The sequence below is a fragment of the Dipteris shenzhenensis genome, chromosome 31 (genome assembly GCF_047967505.1).
Source record: "Dipteris shenzhenensis isolate YYH24624 ecotype China chromosome 31, Dip_SZ_1.0, whole genome shotgun sequence".
Classification (NCBI taxonomy): Eukaryota; Viridiplantae; Streptophyta; class Polypodiopsida; order Gleicheniales; family Dipteridaceae; genus Dipteris; species Dipteris shenzhenensis.
In genome coordinates, this window is record NC_141626.1 from 29,623,334 (window position 1) to 29,643,863 (window position 20,530).

The 20,530-nt window shown below is 44.5% G+C and overlaps 1 protein-coding gene across 3 annotated transcripts; it reads left to right on the forward strand.

The window, feature by feature from the left end:
* The first annotated feature begins 5,070 nt into the window (after positions 1-5,070).
* On the forward strand, positions 5,071-10,370 carry LOC147881311 (uncharacterized). Of its 3 annotated transcripts, none has more exons than XR_015544003.1 (8): positions 5,071-7,330; positions 7,458-7,547; positions 7,653-7,718; positions 7,830-7,895; positions 8,000-8,347; positions 8,431-8,562; positions 8,660-8,783; positions 8,874-10,370. XR_015544003.1 is itself a non-coding variant. In XM_087402267.1 (7 exons), exons 1-7 carry the CDS (start codon positions 6,239-6,241, stop codon positions 8,687-8,689), a joined length of 1,824 nt encoding a protein of 607 aa, XP_087258393.1. In that variant the 5' UTR covers positions 5,071-6,238; the 3' UTR covers positions 8,690-10,370. The 3 variants fall into 3 exon arrangements, 1 of the variants encoding a protein (XP_087258393.1); XR_015544004.1 differs by having other exon boundaries at positions 9,559-10,369; XM_087402267.1 differs by having other exon boundaries at positions 8,660-10,370.
* Positions 10,371-20,530: the final 10,160 nt, after the last annotated feature.

The window sequence follows — 20,530 nt, forward strand, 5'->3', positions numbered from 1 at the left end:
TGTCCCTCAGCATAAAATAGCATCCATGTGCAAAGCGTCCATAAAAAATAGCATCCCACAAGGCAATTTGGGCCTATCAGCGCATCCAACAAGGACCGCAATGCATCCAAATGGCCTATAAATCATCCATTGCAACCCAATGCATACCACGAATGAGCGCACACTGCTCAAACTGCAACCAGAGTGATCTGCATAAGGTATGCTCAAGAAATCATAGTCCCACGGTAATGAGCGCTACTGAAAATAGAACCTGAGATGCCTCAAAACATGGGCGCCATTGCATAATCGGAACCAGCAAGAAAATCTGCAAATATCTCTCTTCTGCCAGAACTCCAAAATCACAACCGATGAATGAGAAATGGGAGTCAACACTTATCCACTGCCATGTGGCATAAATCTAAGGTTTCAAAACCTTAGCATGAAAAATGCATAACAGAGAGACGAAATCGAATACACAGAGATTTATAACTGTGAAAATCCTCCACCGAATCACGCAAGAACTGATAGGTAGGGGTTTTTGGGCGTCCGAAACGCAATGGGACAGACGGTTTTGGAAACCGTGGTCTCAATCACTGGGTCCAACACACAGACTGAAAAACGTTTTTGGAAACAGAGCTATCTGTAAACTCCACCGGAGTGCGAATGATGAGCAACATAGAAGTTTTAGGACCTCCTGAGTCCACCGGAACTGACAGATCTGCAAATGGTTACTCCAAACTTGAGTTCCAACACCCGGGCAAAAAACGCAGGAATTGACACAGTGACTCAGAAATCCAATGAAATGATCCCAGATTCAGGAATGAAGGTGTTTCCAGGCTCCTGAAGTAATGTGGACACCAAAAGCAAGCAATAGTTGCCTCTACAAGTCAATACGGAGTCTCTGTCATCGAACGGAACAGGGAAAAGCTCAAAAAACGACTTTTTCTTTGAAAGCTCTTAACAGGCTCTCAAAACCACTTCGCAAAGCCAAAGTGACTTTTCCAAAGGTTTCTCCAAGGTCTCTGCACACTCGGATGCAAGTAAAGTCACCCACAAAGCTTCCCACAGAGCTTCTCCTTCCTCCCACAGCGCTGCTGAGCTTCCAAGCATTCACGCATGCTCAGCTAGATCACCCGGGCTCGGATACCAGTTGAGAGTGCTCTCAACGGAAGCAAGAACGGAAGAGGGAGAGAGAGCGAGAGAGAGAGACAGAGAGCCACACAAGTTTTGGTGGGTGCAGAACCACCCTAATCTTCTTTTTCATTCATTTATATATGTGTTTGAGTATTGTACATAACTGGGGTTAAGGCACAGTGACCTTTAACCCCCACAAGAGAGAGAGAGAGATGTAGGAAGGGGTCCTCACAGGGAGATGGGAAAGAAGACAAAGGGGAGTGGAGGAGAGAGGAGAGAGAGAATGCTCGCCATTTTGCACACACTCGCCAAAAGATGATCTCCCAAAAATCCGCCCCTTCGGCATCAGGTTGGCATTTTTCAACATAAGCTAAGCTTAATAGGGGAAGTGATGATTAATTGTTTCTTATATATATATTTCCACTACAAAGTCATTGTGCTTATGCATTACTCTAATTTCTTAGAATTTCCTTTATCATATTTGTTGCCATCATATGCAACATTTTCTTTTCAAAAATCTTTTTTTGGTGTGGGTAAACACCCCATGCAATTAGGGGGAGTTCAAGTATATAAATTGCACCACATCATGCACTTATATTCCACATGGACTAAGTTAGGGACTAAGAGACACAACCCCATCCATTTTTACAGTACCATTTTTCTCTCATTTTTGTCTGGTTATAGTTAGGTATGTGAGTGTGTATATTTCCTTTCTTTCTTGCTCCCACTCTCTCCTTCTACTTTGACAATTTTATAATACTATTTGTGAACATGTAGTTTAGAAGATTGTTTATAACAAAGTGGTAAAAGAGAGATTGTAGAGGAATCTATCTAGATGGATCTATTGGTAAATATAGCATCTAGGTGGTTTTTGAGAGAAATTGATTTAGAAAAGCACCCATGGTTAGAGGCTTGGAGCTCTACTTAAGAGACTTTTGTTTACATAGTTCAATTGAAAGGCTAGTGAGATTGGGTATCCTAGTCCTTCATGATGTTAGCTTGAATATTATTATTAAAGCTTGTGTCCGATCCTCTCCCCTTTTCTTCTACTATGATGTGTATATGTATGTGGAGAAATGATATGTCTAATTTCTATTGTAATATTAGTTACTATATTATATGTCAAAATGTCAATAAGTTTATGGTTTCTATTCTTTTGTTTCACATAAGGTGTAATTATGCACACTTTCATATCATGTTCTAATTTTAATGATTGTGGTTTATTGACATAGTTAATCGTGATCTAATTTTCACTGTAATATTCGTTACCATATTAAATGTCAATAAGTTTATGGTTTCTATTCTTTTGTTTCACATAAGGTGTAATTATGCACACTTTCATATCATGTTCTAATTTTAATGATTGCATTTTATTGACATAGTGATCAAAATATCATCCACATGAGATCCCCTCTTGCCATTTGATTTGATTTGTCAGATGACGATGTTGGGGTTTGACAATTGAAGTTATGGGCCTACAAATTTTGATAGTTGGGTCATTCACCAATTATTAAGAGAAAGCGTGCCATTTGTCCTCAACTTAGATTTGCAATTTGGTTCCTATTCTTTTCCTTGATCATTGATTATGCTTTTTCCCAAGTAATGTTCTCATCCTCTAAGGATTATGCATTTTGTTGAAGTGCTTCATAATGTGGACATCATTTCATTAAATAATAACTAACTTAAAAACTGTCACATTATTGCCTTGATTACATATGGGCACATCATTACATACAATAACTCACTTCATTACTTCCATTTAAGACTTATGGTTGCTTTTCATGATCACTTTTGTGATGCAGATAGCAATAACTTTTCATGCTTTACCCTTATCAATGTGAAGATGGTGAGCTACTTTGTATGTCTTTTCTTTCTTTCCCACTCTCATGTATTCTATCTTGCATGAGATATCTTAAGTTCCCCTATATTTGGAGTGAAATAGAAAACAATAAATGTACACGGGCAAGACAATCATGTGTAGTACAAAAGGATAAATCTTCCCTTTGGTGTTGCTAACCACAAGGAGACATGTATTGTGACGTGATAACTTAAGCCATGCTTTTTAACTTAGAAAATTCACTCTTCCCACTTTGTAGGGTTCGATGGCCTCTCTTGACTACTTCTACATCGAAAGAGAAGGGTGGGATGGCATTTAAAGAAGGGGGAAGGGGGGAAGGTGAAAAGTGCCATCAAGGTACATATGGATTACTTCTTCCATCTTTTGCATAAAGTAGGCATTGAACAAAGTTTTAAAATAAGAAGAAAGGCTAGGTTGAAAGGAGCTAAGTCTAAGCCAAGGCTTCCTTTTCAAACAAAGAAAAGAGAAAGTAACCTAGTTTATTGATGATACCTTATCCATTGTACCATTGGATTTTTTTCATGCTAATAAAAAAAGATCATGGTAAACAACATATAACACTTGCACCCAGTCAAAATCTGATAGTGCTTACTTACAATTTATTATAGGAATTGAAGAAGCCAATTCATTAAGTAGTTAGGATTGTCATTGTTCCTTATCCTTTCATACCATTAGGTTGTAAGAAGCTCAAGCTCAAGTCCAAGCTTAAGAAAAGAGAGAGCATCCACCTTTGATGATGATACCTTATCCTTTGTACGATTGGATTTGCTTCATGGTGCTAATAAAATAGGTCTAATAAGCAACACATAACATGTTTGGCAAGTCAAAAATTGACAATCTTTACAAAGAGTCTATTACAAGGATTGAATAAGTCAATCATTGTATATTATCGTTATGTTAGAGAACAATTCAAGCAAGGAAAAAATCGACAATGTTTACATGAAATCTATTGTGAGAATTGAAGTCAATTCATTAAGTACTCAGGGTCCTCATTGTATATTATCCTTATCTTCCATGCACATTGCATATTGTAAACAATGCATTGCGAGTTTGGTTATATATTTTGTGTTCAAAGCATATATCATTGTACGTCCGATTTGGCTAGCTTATTATTGATCTATTATGTGACACGCGCTTTTTGGTGATGTTTTCTTATAGGTGATGATAACGTTTCTTTCCAGAAATTATTGTGGACAATTTGTGATAGTTGCGACACTTGCGCAACAAATTGCTTAAGCTTAGTAAAAAGATGCTGAGTCTTAAAAGAAAAAGACGGAAATATGCCGGCTTTCCTTAAGGGTATGGTGAGTCCCTTAAAAAGAGTAGAAGGCCAAAGGGAAGTATATAGGATGAAAGGAGGTACACGAGATTAAAAAAGGCTTGTTGAGTGTGAAGTCTTTTGTTTTTTCCGGTACCGACTCACCAACTCACACCCCCATGGTCTACTGAGAGGGGGGGCACATGGCCGTGACTTGCAGTGCCAGATAGCATAAGACATCCGTTTCAATGCAAAGCAATTAGGTTGAGGTGGGCGATAAGCGTGACCGCGTCCTCAAGCTCTTGAGTTGGTGTGAAGGAGTGGTGTTTTGTGATGAGAGAGAGACCAACCATCCTGAATCTGAGTCCTTGTAAGTTTGTAAAGATTATCCGAGTTAATTAGAGTAAATAAACTGCCGGAAGATGGATACCGGCTGCAGCCGGTTTGAAGACCGGCTAACGTTCGGCGGCCGTAGCTGGCAGCGGATCAAGGAGAGCCACAATTCAGAGAACACGTGGCACGACGTAGCGGAGTATGCGGCGGGAGATAAGCTGGATTTTAGACGACTTTTAAAAAATACCCAAAGAGGAAAAATTAAAAATTTGAGGCCCAGAGTGTAGATACGATTTGCAGGCCAACGTCACCCAATGACGTGGCACGATGGAGGCCTCCGGAAGCGCCACTTGGGATAATGGGTTCCAACCTGGAACCAGGGTTTAAGGTGTGGTTGAGTTTGCCGAGATCTTGGGGAGTTGCCAGTTGCCGGGAAAAGTATCCGGCGAGTGGAGCGGCGGGGCTTTTGTGGCCGGCGCAGCAAGAAATTCGGAAGGATTTCCGGAGTCCGGCGGTGTGTCTGCTGATGAACTTGCACCCTCAGCTGAAAAATCTACAGGATCTCGTGTCCAAATCCTTCCCATCCTGCTTTCGGGCAACACCTTGTCAGATTTCCCGACCCCTCTCCACAGCGGTACTTAGATTGTTCCTGAAATGAGCAGTCTTGTCGATAGTCTCGCTAATTGGACTTCATCTCCGGCTAGATTTCGTTCATCCTCACCGCTGAATCCCGCCTTTACAGAATGATGCTAGCTCACATCAAGGATCCTTCCTTATATCAGCCCCTTTGAATCGGCAGTTGGCCGACTTTGAGTTGGACGATTCAGGCGAAATTTGTTCTTCTTCGTAGTGCTCGGAAATTGGAGCTAGAATGGTTCCACTAGTGGGTAGCTTTGAATCACCTTATGCCGCCGTCGAGATAGACCGTCGCGGTTTTGGTGCAACAAGAAGAAGCTGCTAAGCTGCGCTAATCAGGTTTCTGAGCCAGTAGATATACTTCGAGCATCCTGAGCAATTCCGACATTTTCTTTTCTGGTCTTACATTCTTATTGTGTGCCTGTCCACCTAGAAGGGCATAAGCTGGTTTGAATATTGAGGTGGCGCAATATCAACGCCATTGTTCTCATCTCTCCAGTCGAGCCTTTGACTGAAAGACGTGGTGCTCATTTCTCTGGCGTTCTTGTAGCGGCCTTACTTATTTTAAGTGTTTCTCATGAGAACATGGTCTTGAGGAAGATTCAGTGCTTCCTAAGGGACATACAAACTCCATCGATGTAGAAGCGATCTTTTCAAGCAAGGTACGGCCCTGGGTGGTGTACAGTTTACTCGAAGCCCCACAGTGTATGTGAAGTTCTTCGGACTTTTGTTTTTCTCCTGTACTTTTTCCAAGCTTCTTCATCCCTGGACCTCCCAGAAACGATACCAGCGGATGCACCGAGCTTTAGAACACACTTGCAATGCTGCAAAATTGGCCTGTTGATTGGTATGGGTTCATCCTTTGCTTTTGATATACAATAGGTTGCCGAACTGGTGGTGGTTTTTTCAACGCCGTTCTTTTGGGAAGCTGGCTGCTGTACAGCTGTCCACTGGGTAATTTGAGGAGTCATAACGGAGCCTTGATATTGCCGAGGAAGGACCACAGTTTCAGACTTGATGTGAATCACAGGCCACAGGCCATGTCGGACAAGGGAAATGCTGCAAACTCTTCAAACAAAACGGTACAAGCTGATAAGCTGTCCCCTGGAAGCAAAGCCAACAATGACGTTGGAGTTCCTGATGTCTTTTCCGACGATGAGGTGGTCACATGGCTGCAATATCCTTTGGAGGATACTTTTGAAAAAAGCTACTGTTCAGATCTCTTTGCGCAATGGCCCTCCAGCATTGCAAAGACACCTTCAATTACAGGTGATGTGGCTACTGCAGGGCTTTCAGGCAACATTGGGAACGTAACAGGAATGGGGAAGGCTGGTAGTGAAGAACATGCAGGAAGCGGTCCTTTGTTAAGGACAACGAGTGCTGATGCTGCATTAGCATTGGGAGCTGAACGAGCTGCAGGGCTTGTTCAACAGGCCGGCCTAGAAGCTTTTGGTAAAGTCAGGACAACAATGCAACCGCCTCCAGGCTCTCAATCATCTGCACGACATTCCTCGTCCCAAAAGCTCTCTGAAGAGTCAGAAGCCTCAAAACCATCATCCTCGATGCTTTTCCCGAGCCTTCGGAATACCAGCTCAATTGTCAATAAGTTGCCTCTTCATCCTAGTCAAGGTGGGCTACGTTCGAATAGCACATGGCCTGTGGCTGGTCTCAGAGCAGAGGTTTGTCCTGCAAGGCCTCGATCTAATGCCCTTCTTTCTAAACACGACCAGGGCAAAGAACAGTCATCAGGAAAGAGCAAAACCTCTGGTTCGATCATCTCCAAGTCATCATACACGGTTAATTCTGGCTGTCCAAGAAAAGTTTCAGATTCATGCTTCCAGATTTCAAGCATGCAGCAAAGTGGCTGTAGCCACATCACCGAGGAAGCCACTGCGAAACGTTCTACCAGTCATTCATACAGTGTTGGAAGTAAGGGAGAATCATTTACTGCACAAGTGAATGCAAACACTTCAGAAAGATTGGCTCCTGCATCTGTGGGGTGTCAAAGAACAGAAGTCCGTGATATAGTTTTTCCATCCTGCTCCGGAGGGTCGCAAGTCAGTGTAGACATGAGCATGAAGGAGGCCTCCAGTGGGAAACGGAAAGCGGACGATTCTGAGTGCCAGAGTGAAGTATGTGTCTTGACACCTTATGTTTGATATGACTTAACCTTACTGTTGTTGGATCAAGGTTTAACCTTATTATAGTGGTTCTTGGGTGTGATGCCACTAACTGATACTCCTGTTGAACACAATGCAGGAGGCAGAGGGTGAATCCGCTGAAACGAAACAGCCACGCAAGTCTTCAAAGAGAAACAGAGCTGCAGAGGTTCATAACCTCTCTGAAAGGGTAATTGAGAGCTGCTTGATATCTATATACAAAGGATGTGTGTGTTCTCAAGTCTTGGCAAATACATGCGCTCCTCTTAATCAGGCTTAGTGTTGTGTTTAATAGAGAAGACGTAATAGAATCAATGAGAAGATGAAGACTTTACAGGAGCTTATTCCCAACTCGAACAAGGTCTGATCACTTTCTGTTTAGCTTCTTGGGCCTGCTCAACCTTTGCTCACTCCAAACGTGCATGACTAAATGAATGTACTGATTCATTTGTAGCATTGACCTGTTTTGCAGACTGACAAGGCTTCCATGTTGGACGAAGCAATTGAATATATGAAGACACTGCAGTTACAGCTACAGGTGAGTACTATAGATTCCTTTTGTATCATCCATCTGATTTTTGTCACCCTGTAGAATGTGGTAGAATAGAAGATGTCTGTAACTGCTTGGTTTTTGAATTACAGATGGTTTCCATGAGAAATGGCTTGAGTGTATCTCCCATGGTGCTACCTGCTGGGATGCCACACATGCAGATGGCTCAAATGGCTCCACTACCTTCAATGGGAGTACCAATAAGTCATGCAGGTATGGGAATGGGGATGGGGATGGGGATGGGGATGGGTGTCAGCATGATGGACTTGTCACAGGGAGTCACAGGAACACCACTTCATTCTCTACCAGCTACACTCCCTCATTTCAGCATACCATTTCAAGCGGCAACAGCAAACGGGTATCAAAATTGTAGTCAACCCTCCAGCAATATGGAGTTTCCTCCCTCAGACTTTCTGTCCTACCAACATACGCCCTCTCAGGTGCCTTTGTGCAAAGGTGATATATATTATGTGATTATGAAACAGAGAAAAGCATAACCTGATAACTTAATTTTGTATGGCAGACATCTGAGCAATTACACATGGGCCCACATAACATGTCATATGTGCAAATGCATCAACAGCAAGACCAGCCACAGCAACCTAGTCTTCCCAGGCAATCTACACCTGGCACCAGTGAATCCTACTATGAGCAGGTTTGTACAATGTCCAGCAATGCTATCCACGTGTGGTGGTTCATGGTTAGGGAGATAACGTCTGATACATCTATATATTTTTGTTGAAACTGTGCAGCTAGATAATGATGAGGTGAAAGCGTTGTAGCGTAGAGTTGTCATAATCTTGTGGTGTCAAGGACTACTCCCATTCCTTGTGGTGCAGAATGCTCGTCAAATTGTGAATTAATGTCTCAATCAGGGTACAATAAGCTCTGCCTTTGTTATGAAGGGTGCATTGTCTTTATTCAGTTTCTCACTTTCTAACTCATGATGGGTGTATGTGCTCCCAGATACTGACACAAGTCGGTTCATTGTAAAGTACGATTACTTATGAAAGTGTAGCCAATTGGCATCAGGCTCACAGACATTTTGCTCACTTTTCTTTGAAGGTTTTGAGCTACTATGAAAGACATGATTTATTATCTGCCACCTTTACATCACAGTGCTTGCATGACTTTTGCACCGGTGTTTGCTGCTAAACGATCTCTTCTGCATGCTCTTAGGAATGCTCGAAGCATATAAATTTATGCTTGTAATTCTTGTGAAAGTGTACAGCAAACGTATATTCTTGCTTTTGTTTCCTTAAAAAATAATATCTTCTGCATGCTCTTAACAATGCTTGAAGCATATTCAGCCCAAAAACCCAAAAAAAGTGTAGATCTTCCACCAGAGACTAACGTGACCTGTCGCTAACCTGCGCCTAGCCCAATTCTCGCCTGCGTTTGCATGGTAAATGTATATTGAGCTCTAGTTAGGTTAGACGTTCTAGCTTTGCTTTGAAGGTTGATAGCAATGGTAAATTGAAACAACTCAAAAATGCTAGCTGGAATATGGTGTACAAGAAAAATGTCTCACATCAGTTAAAGCGTTTTTGATATGCTAGATATAAGAGACTAGTTCTTAGGCTCATAAATTCTCTTAGCTTGTGTACGTCTTATTTAGCTTAGTAATCTAATCATGATGACTGTAATTCAGGGACACAATGAGGACGGCTTGCCTTTGGGCTGTTTTTCATTCTAGTTATTATATAATTTCAGCTTCTGGGACTTTTAAGGATCATTTCAGTACATGAGTCTTAAATCAAGGGTGGAGCCTCACAAGCCCACTCTTTTTCTAGTATCACATAGTACCCAATGTCAGATGATGTGCTTCCAAAAATGGCTTTGGAGGCTCGCTCAAACAAATTGCATCATTGACTGTGGTAGCTGGTGACTGATTTTGGCTACACCTCAAGGAGATACTTAAGCATTATGGGCTTGTTGAACTCACATAGAACATTGGGCAGCCAGACAAGATCCAACCACATGTCCCACGTTGCAAAGTGTAATTTCTCATGGATCAGGAAGAGACACTGTAACATAAACTTAATTTTTGTGATGAGACATACATGATATGCCGCCAACAATTTGCTGAGACTAAGAAACAAGCCTTCTTGGAACATGCATCCCATTCTCACTTCTGGGATAGGTTTCAGGAGATCATACAGACATCAAAGATGAGTTTTTCAAAGTGTTTCATACAGAGGCATAAGGGAAGCAATTGGCACACAATTCTTGGAAATCTTCAAAGTGTCACGTGGTCAGTGGTAACACATATGTTATGTAACACGAGCTGAGGAGGTCTTTGTGACATAAGCGATGATTTCAATGAGCGTAGGGACTGATGATGTACGCATTGAGAATAGGGAGAGAGATCTCAGGTAAATAGAAAATGTGATGCATGAGCTGGCCAATCAGTGAATATTACTGCATTTTTCTAATGGTCATTCCATGGTTTATATCTCACAATATTGTGAAGGCTCGTATACTCTTGTTCACTATCACGAGCACTCATATTCACTTTCATGTAGTTTGTTCTTTGCAGTATCATGTTGTTATGGCCTTCTATGAATAAATCTCTGTGATCTCAGCTTTATTCAAGACAATGAAAGTTGATGTGGTGGGCAAATTTACTTTCTAGTGTTTACCCTCGAAGCTTCAAAGTGCTTTTTGTAATGTTATTCTCTTTACTCCAGTGATTGTGATTTATGAGATGGGTCCTTTGCATAAAGTGAATTTTGGTTTTCCGCAATCTGGGTCATCAAGAAGTTGTATTTAATACTGATCTTTTCAAGGTCCCTTATTGCTCCACATTCTGCCTAGTCGAGGGGTCTCTTAGCTTCGAAGCACCTTAACCTGTTCTGCAAGGTTCATAGATCTATTCGATGAAACGGAAATTGGTATCTATTCTAGTTTTGTCCATATTTACAACAGCTGAAGTATGTTATCAACTGGTAAATGGAGATAAGGTTGAGAGATGCATCTTCAATGACATGATCCACCCCTATCCCTGGCTGCCCATCTCTATGTTAAGGATAAAAGAGTAGCATCATTGAGAGGGTGTGTCTTAGCCAAAAAAGAAAGGAAGAGCGGGGGGGGGGGGGGGGGGGGGGGGGGGTGTTGGAGGCATTTGGTTCTCACCCCCCCAGTTGTAAGTTAGTGTAGTAGGAAAATTTACATTCTAGACTTTAGTGTTATAATGTTATTCTATTCGCTTCAGTAATTGTCATTTAGGAGATTGGTCCTTTTCGCAAAGTGATTTTTGGGGTTTTCTAAGGTCAAGGCCATCAAGTACTTGTTCCACCCCCCAAGAAGAAAGTAAACTTCTATTAAGTATGACCAAATTACAAAAATACAGGATAATATCCTGTAAAGGCCTTTTACAAAATCATGCAGAAAAGAAGTGAGGCTGTTGTAACCAATCCAGAGAGTGGAAATGCCATGAAGCCCTGTAGTGTATATGAAGAGTAGACCATGGTCCCACTCTCTATGAAAGAAGCCCTATATTGGTATACAAAGAGTAGACCGTAGCTCCACTCTCCAATGAAAGAAGCTCTTCTAGCCACTGTGGCATGTGATAGGCCCTGAATCCGGCCTACTATGTCCTGCCAAATTAGTAAGGCTGGCAATGATCTTCCAGGCTGAGTCTATAGGATGAGATTGAGGTTTGTGCAAAGGTAATGGTGCTACATCTAGGGTGAGAAGCTGGAGGACTCCCCAGTCAAAATGGTGAATCTGCTCTCTGTAAAACAAGCGAGGAACGGACTGTGTAAGCCAGGCCACAAATCCACAAGTCATATAGTAAGTACTTCCTCATTTTGCCAAGCATGTGTACAATGCCTTGCCACATCATCTGGGCCTCTCTGCAATCCCAAATGCAATATTGAATGGGCTCTAATGCCGTGAAGCATCATGGGCATTTGGGACCTGCACCAAAGGCTTGTCTCTGGGTGCACGTGCTATACCAGCCAAAAGAACAAGTGTGATGCCAAAAATCCAGGTATCCATTGCATAGTTACCGGGTAAGGCCGTCCCTTCATCTGGAACCTAGGAATGCCATTTACTCAGGGTGATTATTGGGAATGCTAGGGAATGTCAAGCATACGAAACAGCAACGGAACATCTAGGGAATGCCTAGGGAATGTTCCCTAGGCCATTCCACAGGGGCTAGTCACTAAATGATAGTTTTCAGCTTTGCAAGAGCCAAGGAGTTCTTCTGTCTTGTGTCCAACTTCATGCTAATGGCTAGTTTCCTTGTTTTTCTATGCATCCATCATTGTTTTTAAATATATAGTCTTTAGATTCCTTCACCCTCAACTACACCACCATTAGTGATGTGGCATTCCCGTTCCTGTCCTTGTCCTCTTGGAGTCCATTCTTGTTCCGGAGGATGTTAACTATGATCCATTATAGGCTCCAAATTTGGGTTCATCTAGCATTCCTGACCGTGTAGTTGAAGAGTACAGTGTCCTATGGGGAGGTAATGCATTAATCCATCGGAACTCTCCTAGATCCCATGGTAAATAAGTTTTCAATGTTGCATCTTTGAAGGATCCCTTATTGCTCCATATTCTACCTAGTTGAGTAGTTTGTTGGCTTCCAACCACCTTTGCAAAGAAAGATTCAATCTATTCTACAAAGTTTATATCTCTATTGGATGAAATGAAATATTCTACTTTTATTCATGTTTACAAAAGCTAACGTTTGTTACCATCTGGTATAATGGAAATCAGGTGGAGAGTTGCATCTAACATGACATGGTCCTGTGAGGGTGCTATGGAAAATGAACAACAAAAGATAGCAAACACCACAATGAATGAACTGCGAAATGGAAAGATAGAGATTGCACAAAAACTCAGGAAAAGGCCCTCAATTGCTGGGCGAAACCTCCAAAGAATGAGATGATACAAAGGGGGGACTATATATAGCCCTAACCTCCCTCCAATTGGACCTCAATATAGGCCGACCTGGTCTGTCTAGTGGGCCGACCCACAGGCCGATCTGCCCCTACCAACAGGTCTGGTAAGGGGCCTGTTAACCTGACCAAATAGGTCGGGTCTGCTGACCAGGGGGTGGCCTGGTTGCCCCCCCATGCTGGCCCAGAATAGGCGCAGCCTAGGGTGGCTCCTGCGGTAGCAACACAGGTCCAAGAGGACCCTGAACAGCGCAGTATAGATGCACACCAGTCCTTGTGTCATATCCAACATCTTGGCATAGCCTACAAGCTCCTAGAATAGGCAAGAACTCCATTGAACCCTGGAAGACACGCCCAGGTACACAACCATCCCCCCTCCTACTCCATCCTCACATGGGCGGTCACGCCCACAAAAAAATCCTGACTCTACACTTGATTCAGGAGATGCTAACCGTAATACCCCCTCTTAGCTCCTGGATCATGAATCAGCCTCAAGGAGCTGTAATGAGCACCGAGCAACTGTTGTGATAGTGGCTTGGTAAACAAGTCCGCCGTCTTGTCAAAGACAAGGCTACGGTGGGTTGCCTTTTACTGCTCCATGTGATTGCTGCTGATCCGAGGGTGAAGCAATATCCTGTGGTCGAGTGGCGAGTGTGTGGATCTCCTCCCCAATCAGAATCAGTCCTGCCTTGTAGTTGGATCCTAGACTGCTACCCTGCCTTATAGAATAATCCTCATTGATGTGTACCCTGTAGATGATACTCATCCCTGCATCGCAATGGGTCTTCTTCAGTGTCTGCATAAAGGAGCTCAATAGCCCAAGGAGCAACTGAGATCCAATCTGGTGTTGAGAAACCAGATCAGGGATCCAATCAGAAGCGGAACAGGTGGCCTGGTACTCAGCCTTGGTTGAAGACAAGGCTATGGTGGGTTGCCTTTTACTGCTCCATGTGGTTGCTGCTGATCTGAGGGTGAAGCAATATTTTGTGGTCGAGCGGCGAGTGTTTGGATCTTGTCTCCAATCGGAATCAGTCCTGCCTTGTAGTTGGATCCTGGATAGCTGCCTTACTTGATAGAATAATCCGTGATCATGCGTACCCTGTAGATACCTGAGGATCCTCATCTTTGCATCCCAATGGATCTTCTTCGGCATCTTCATAAAGGAGCTCAACAGCCCCAAGAAGTACCTGAGATCCACTCTGGTGTTGAGAAGCCAGATCTGGGATCCAATCAGTAGCGCAACCGACAGCGTGGTACTCAGCCTCGATTGAAGACAAGGGTGGGTTTCCTTTTACTGTTCCATGTGACTGCTGCCGACCAAGGGTGAAGCAATATCCCATGGTCGGCGAGCGTTTGGATCTCCTCCCCAATTGGAATCACTCGGATCTTTTACTACTCCCCTGCCTGATAGAATAATCCTCGATCACGCAAACCCGGTAGATACCTAAGTATCCTCATCACGGCATCCCAAAGGGTCTTCTTTGGCATTTACATAAAGGGCCTCAACAACCCCAAGGAGTAGTAGAGATGCAATTTGGTAGTGATCCAATCAGCTTACGGTACTGACCCCGCTGGCTCACTGGGTCATACGTGGACACTTTGGTGTTGGGATTGGCAATATGTGTCCCATGGTTGCCCGTAATGAAAAGGTCATTGACGTACATGATTATAAGGGTAGCTAGACCATCTCTTTGAAAGACGTACATATTCGGATATGCTTGTGACCTTCGAAAACCTTTCGTAGGAAGAACTCATCAATTTTTTGGTTCCATGCTCATGGGGCCTTCTTGAGTCCATATAGGGCCTTCTCTAGACTTAGATCATTTGTGTTGATTTGGCAAAACCCTAGGGCTGCTCCACACAATCTCCTCATGTGGGTCTCCATTGAGGAAAGTTGATTTGACATATATATGAAAAATCCGCTATTATACTAATGAGCAGCAACTGCCAAGACCGCCGTCCTGAGAGTAGACATTGGGGTAGTGGGGGAAAAAGTGTCCTCATAATCAATCCCTGGTCACTGTGAATACCCTTTGGCCACAAGTCTAGCATTGTGCTTGTCCACAGCTCCATCCGATGTATACTTGGTCTTGTAGACCCACTTGAGATGGCATCTATTTGTCAAAGTCGACATCCCTGCTAAGGACAATCTCTGGCCTCATAGGATCATACAAGCGATACCCTGTCGACGGAGAGTTATACCCCACAAAGGTTGTCTGGGTGGATTTGACATCGGGAATGAAGATGTAGGCATCATATCCAAACACTCGGAAATGAGAGATTAGGCTTCCTCCCAAAATATGCTTCAAAAGGTGTTACCTTAGGAGCAGCGGAGGTTAGAGAACGGTTGATGATGTGGACCGCCGTAGCCATAGCCTTTGCCCAGAGAACTTGGGAACATCATGATGCGCCAACATGGTCCGAGACATCTCCACGATAGATATTTCTTCCTCTCCACTACCCCTACCTTGCAAACTATCGTCGGATGCCCTTCCTTGCACAAGACTCGTCAAAGACTTGGGAACATAATTCACCACCCTTGTCAGCCTTAAGGGCTTTCAAGGTTAACGTGAACTCATTCTCCACAAGAGCACACCATTCTAGAAACCGGTAATATGCCAAGACTTGGGAACGTCATAGGGCCGCAGAGATCCACATGAACCATCTCAAAGGGTTTAGAAGCTTGCCTGGTAGCCTACTTTGGAAAAGCCTCTCGATGTTGCCTTCCCTGTAAGCATGAACTGCAGTGACCGTGCTTGTTGCCATATCAGGTAACCCAAGAACCATTTGTTACCACGTAGCTCGCCGTAGCGCATCAATGTTCAAGTGACCAAACCTGAAATGCCATTGGTCACCTTGAGGGGTCCCAATGATCGAAGAGAGGGCCGGCAATGTGTAAATAGGTCACCAAACCTGAAATGGCACAGGTCACCTTGAGGGGTCCCAGTGATCGAACAAGACTATTGTGCCAAGTTTGCATGTCTCATGAACTGACAATCGTGCCCTCCTAGTAGCTATTTGACACTTGACGAGCGCCATTGTAACCCTCGTCGGCTGTACCCCAGGTCTAAAAATGGAAGAAATGTCAGTGAGTGTGGATGGATCAGGTAAGGCCCCTTGCTCCTGTCTATGTGATCTGATGAGACGCAACCTGTGTCAGAACGCCTCATAAATGAAAGTGGCCAAGCATCTTTGGTCTAGGTATGAGAGGACTCTGGAGAGGCCCTCGAACCCATCTCTGACAAGGCAATGGTATTGTCCACGGATCTCATAGTAGACTGGGCAACGAAAGACGTCCTCTGATTCCACCTTTTGTCGATCACATAGTGTGCAGATATGACTCTCCTTGGGGATCCCATCTGCTCGCCCACTCTCGATATGGAGTCGGTGTGATGACACGCAGAACTATCCAATGGCAATCTTGAATGAGTGGGGTAGGTGAATCTGGGTGTACCTTGGTGGGATAATGAATCCCTTCTCAGAAATGTGTAGGTAGTGGTCTCGATAGAAACTAAGCTTCACAGGACACTCTATCTGTGCCAACCAGGTCCTGAATGTGTGTAGCTGTAAGAGATCCTACCGGATGATTGGGTCGAACTCATTGCCTTGAAACGGGTCAAACGGGGCATCAATGCTATAGTGAAAAGAAGGCAGCTTGTCTATATGGAAACCCAATCTCTCAAACCATATGCATGTGTGTGCATACCACCATCTCTAATCACCCTGAGCAACCAATGCCATAGAAGATACTAATGCCAACCAAGGTAACTTGCATCGCCCTGCGGTACAAGAGCCATATGCCCGCATTTGGTATAGGTAAGTAATAGTCTGAAATGCTACATCTAACTATAGTGGGGAAGCCCCAAACTCAGCTTGAATGATCTGATGAGGAATAGATGGCTTGATGTGGATCATTCGTTACAACAAGAGAACCTATAATCTCTCCACTTGAGTCCACTCTGTGTCAGATAGATCTGGCCCCCAGCAATAGCTCCCGTACATGCCCGTAGGTCAGACCAAGGAGTCAAAAAGAAGAACCTTGGTCCAGGGTCCTGAAAATGTGAGTGAAAGCACTGTCTCTCCAGTTGGGCAGGAGAGGCGTATCCTCTCTACTTAGACGAGCCTGCATCTCGTCGGCCTCATAGTGAAGATAGGTCTAGAGAATAGAACTCCTAGGTAAGTGTATGATGAGACAATCTCAACTGGTGCCCCGTCAAATGTGAACTGCTTTGTGTGCTGCTGCCCTGGAGGTGTTGAAGATCATAACCTTGGTTTTACCAAGGTTGACCTTCAAATCATGGGAGTCACAAAAAGCTAGTAGTGCATCTAGATGTCTTTGGAGCCCTCAACCAATAGGATAAGAGTACCATATCATCAGCATACAATAGGATCTAGAGCGTGTAGCCGGCGAGAGAGCAACCAGCATCTCCTAGGGTCCTCCTAAAAGACTCAAGGTGGTCTATATAAAGGCCAAACAAGGTCGGTGAGAGTGGGCAACCTTGTTTGACCCCAATGGTGCTCATGATCTCATCTGTCCCTCCCCCACCCGTACGAACTCTGCTCGAAACCCTCTCGTAAGGTCCCATAATATATCTCTTGGCCATAGTCCAACTCCTGCAAGTGCCTGCTGAGAAGTGCTCGTGATACCATGTGCCAGACTAGTATTTGTGAGTGTTGAGGGGGACCGCTGTTCAAGAAACCGTTGCCAAAATTCTTTGGAGTTATTGCTAAACAAGGTGTTCAGTAATTCTTTGGAGTTATTGCTAAACAAGGTGTTCAGTAATTCCTCATCGTTTCGGCGAATATAGTTTCATTTCTTTTGGCGAAGTAGACGACGATACTCGTGTAATGTTTCTGCTTTGCTCAGTAGGCCATGTTTGGACTCGAATCGGAGTTGTCGGCGAAGAGCCCTACACCGTCATCGTACCAGCTGTTACATGGCATGGACCCTAGAGGTAGGGGACGGTCTAGGGTAGGGAACGGTTAGAGCGTGTGGTATACGGGAAGGTGTGGATGGCAGCCTCGTGCAGTGATCGACTAATCAAAGCAGCCCGGTCCTCTAGGAGAGGTTGTGGTTAATATCAATGAGTAGAGCATAGAGTTGTGCAGAATATATTGGTGAGAGGTTGTGATTGAAGTGTATGTCATGATAAGTAGTGTAAGTGGGTGGTGCAGTGGGTGGTGTAGCAAGACGAGGGGTGGTGGTACTAAAGAAGAGATATCTATGATCAGCCCCAGGGGGAGGTGGTGAAACAGAGAAGTCTGCGATGTGTTATGTGAAGGCAGGGGATCCCCTCCATGTGGAAAGTAGGTGAAGCCACTAGAGGAGGGCCATCGCTCAAAACCATTATAGAGAATGAGAGATGCTGGAGTGCATGTCCATAGGAGGTAATAGGGCCCCGTCTATTAGCAGACACTTGTGAAATGCCAGTGTCAGCGAGATCTATATCAGGAAGTAAAACAACGTCCTCACGAAAATCTAGCAATGGCACTTGACATGCTCCCGTCCTCGCGTTGAAGTCTCCAACTAGGCGAACATCTCTGCGGCTCAAAAAATCTATGATATTTTGATGGAGAGGTGTGTATGGTGATGTCTCAGCCTCCTCCTGCACTGCCCTGGCGAAGTGTGATGTCTCTAGTGGAAAGTAGCAGACTGCTATGAAGAGATCTCAACCGGCCGTGTATCGTAATCTGATTCAAAGGAATCTAGAGTGTGGGTCTCTCGTCTCGATCGCCCCAATGAGAAATGATCTATACAGGATTGTCACTCCTCTTGAGCCGTGTAGTCCACGTGTCTCCCTCATCTCCTGCCTATAGGTTGACTCCCAAGTATATCCATTGACCATCAGAAGGGGGCGCTCTTGGCTCTGATGTGTCTCTATGAAGAGATCTCAACCGGTCGTGTATCGTAATCTGATTCAAAGGAATCTAGAGTGTGGGTCTCTCGTCTCAATCGCCCCAATGAGAAATGATCTATACAGGATTGTCACTCCTCTTGAGCCGTGTAGTCCACGTGTCTCCCTCATCTCCTGCCTATAGGTTGACTCCCAAGTATATCCATTGACCATCGGTAGGGGCGCTCTTGGCTCTGATGTGTCTCTGTGTAGAAGACTATGTCTCTTCCTGTGTAGGACGCCGAGAAATTCCCAAGCTCTGACCAAGGGTACCATTACAGTTACAAATGGTGCAAGCGAGGGTCTCGGTATCCTACGTCTCATAGACCCTGCCTCATCCCCCTATGTGGGAGGACGGTAAGGTGATCGGTGAGGTCCGGTAGAGGCGTCCATCCTGCACTACTGCCCACTTCCCCTCCTTGTGAGCCACATCTTGGAGCTGCAAGAGGGCACGTCTCTTCTCTATTTGCAAAGGAGTCTGGTCTTCATCCATAGATATTTTGGGATGATCCTGTAGAGCCGATCTACGACACAGAGCTGCCAAATGTGCCTTAGTGTCTTTGAAGCGTATAACAAGAGGCTACTCTCTGTTGGGGTCTCTCCCCACTTGCCATGCTTCCACAATAGCATGATTAGGAACTCCCAATGTGGTCATCACAAAGGTGGTTGCGTTGTCCATCGATGAGATATCTGTCCGTTGAATCCCTCGGACTCTGATGTTGAGAGCCTTAGTGACCCTCTGCTGCTGCTTCTGTTTTAAAAGGTGGCTAAAATGGTTGCCTTTGCAGGTTCTCGCTTCTGTACATCCACCCATTTGGAAGTCTTTGCTATGGCCGACTGCATGGTGGCTATCTGGGTCTCCATTGCTTCCTGGTGTGCCGCCCGAGGTCGTGCTCAGAGAAGAAACCTCCTTCTTGAGCTCTATGATGTCCTACCTGAGCTCCTGGATGAGATTGGCTTACTGCTGAATAACAAGCGCTTGTTCCTGAGTCAAACGGGCTTGCTCTTGTGCAAATCTAATCAGCTCCACCGCACGTGCACGAATGTTGTGCACCTCTATGAAAAGAGACTCCCAGAGATTAGGTGGGTCAGCCAATGGGTAGCCCGGGCCTCTCAGAATCTCGGGGTGGGGCTGGATGGTAGGTGGTGATCGAGTGAACTGAGCAGAAAGAGGGGATACTAGTGATGAGGTTACTCTAGTAGAGTATTGGAAAGAGGGTCGGCGAAGGGGGAGGGGTGAAAGGGAAGGGAAAGAAAATTGTAGGCCAGTATGGATATCTGGAGTCTGTGAAGTAGGTGGTGAAACTGGTGTAATAACAGTAGTTGATGTAGGTGTCGGATTTGAGGTGGAAGGCCCTGCTGTGGTTGTGGAAGTGGATGTTGAGGACCCTAAAGTAGATGTTGTTGTTGATGATGAGGATGATGGCACCACTGAGATGGGTACTGTAGCATTCTTCGTTATTGCTTTGCTGCCCACACCTAGCCCGCTCCTGTTGACACATCTGTTGACATCCTCTAGAGTTAGTTGCTTTGGAATCTTGTACTCTTTCTTGTTTCTCCCCTTATCCTTTTCTTTGTCATTCTCCCCTTCTCCTTTCCCCATATCGTGATGCTAATCCAAACTTTTTCTTTGTTTTGTTTGGACAGGTACTTGAAGCATCACAATCTAGGGGCTGTGATCCCTCATGTGGGTTCTCCAACCCATTCACCCCACATTAGTCTTGGCAAAATAGGAGCAGCTGAGAGCAAATGAGGGGGGACTGGCAGGGAGAGAGGCCGAGTGTGAGTGGGAAATGGGGCTGAGTGTGAGTGAGGGGGCT

What these genes read in the sequence shown, in the direction of transcription:
- LOC147881311 (XM_087402267.1), top strand. Translation starts at nt 6,239, where the DNA reads ATGTCGGACAAGGGAAATGCTGCAAACTCTTCAAACAAAACGGTACAA. An exon ending in TTATTCCCAACTCGAACAAG is followed by an intron (nt 7,719 to 7,829) that starts GTCTGATCACTT and finishes CCTGTTTTGCAG; the next exon opens with ACTGACAAGGCTTCCATGTT. An exon ending in ACCAACATACGCCCTCTCAG is followed by an intron (nt 8,348 to 8,430) that starts GTGCCTTTGTGC and finishes TTTGTATGGCAG; the next exon opens with ACATCTGAGCAATTACACAT.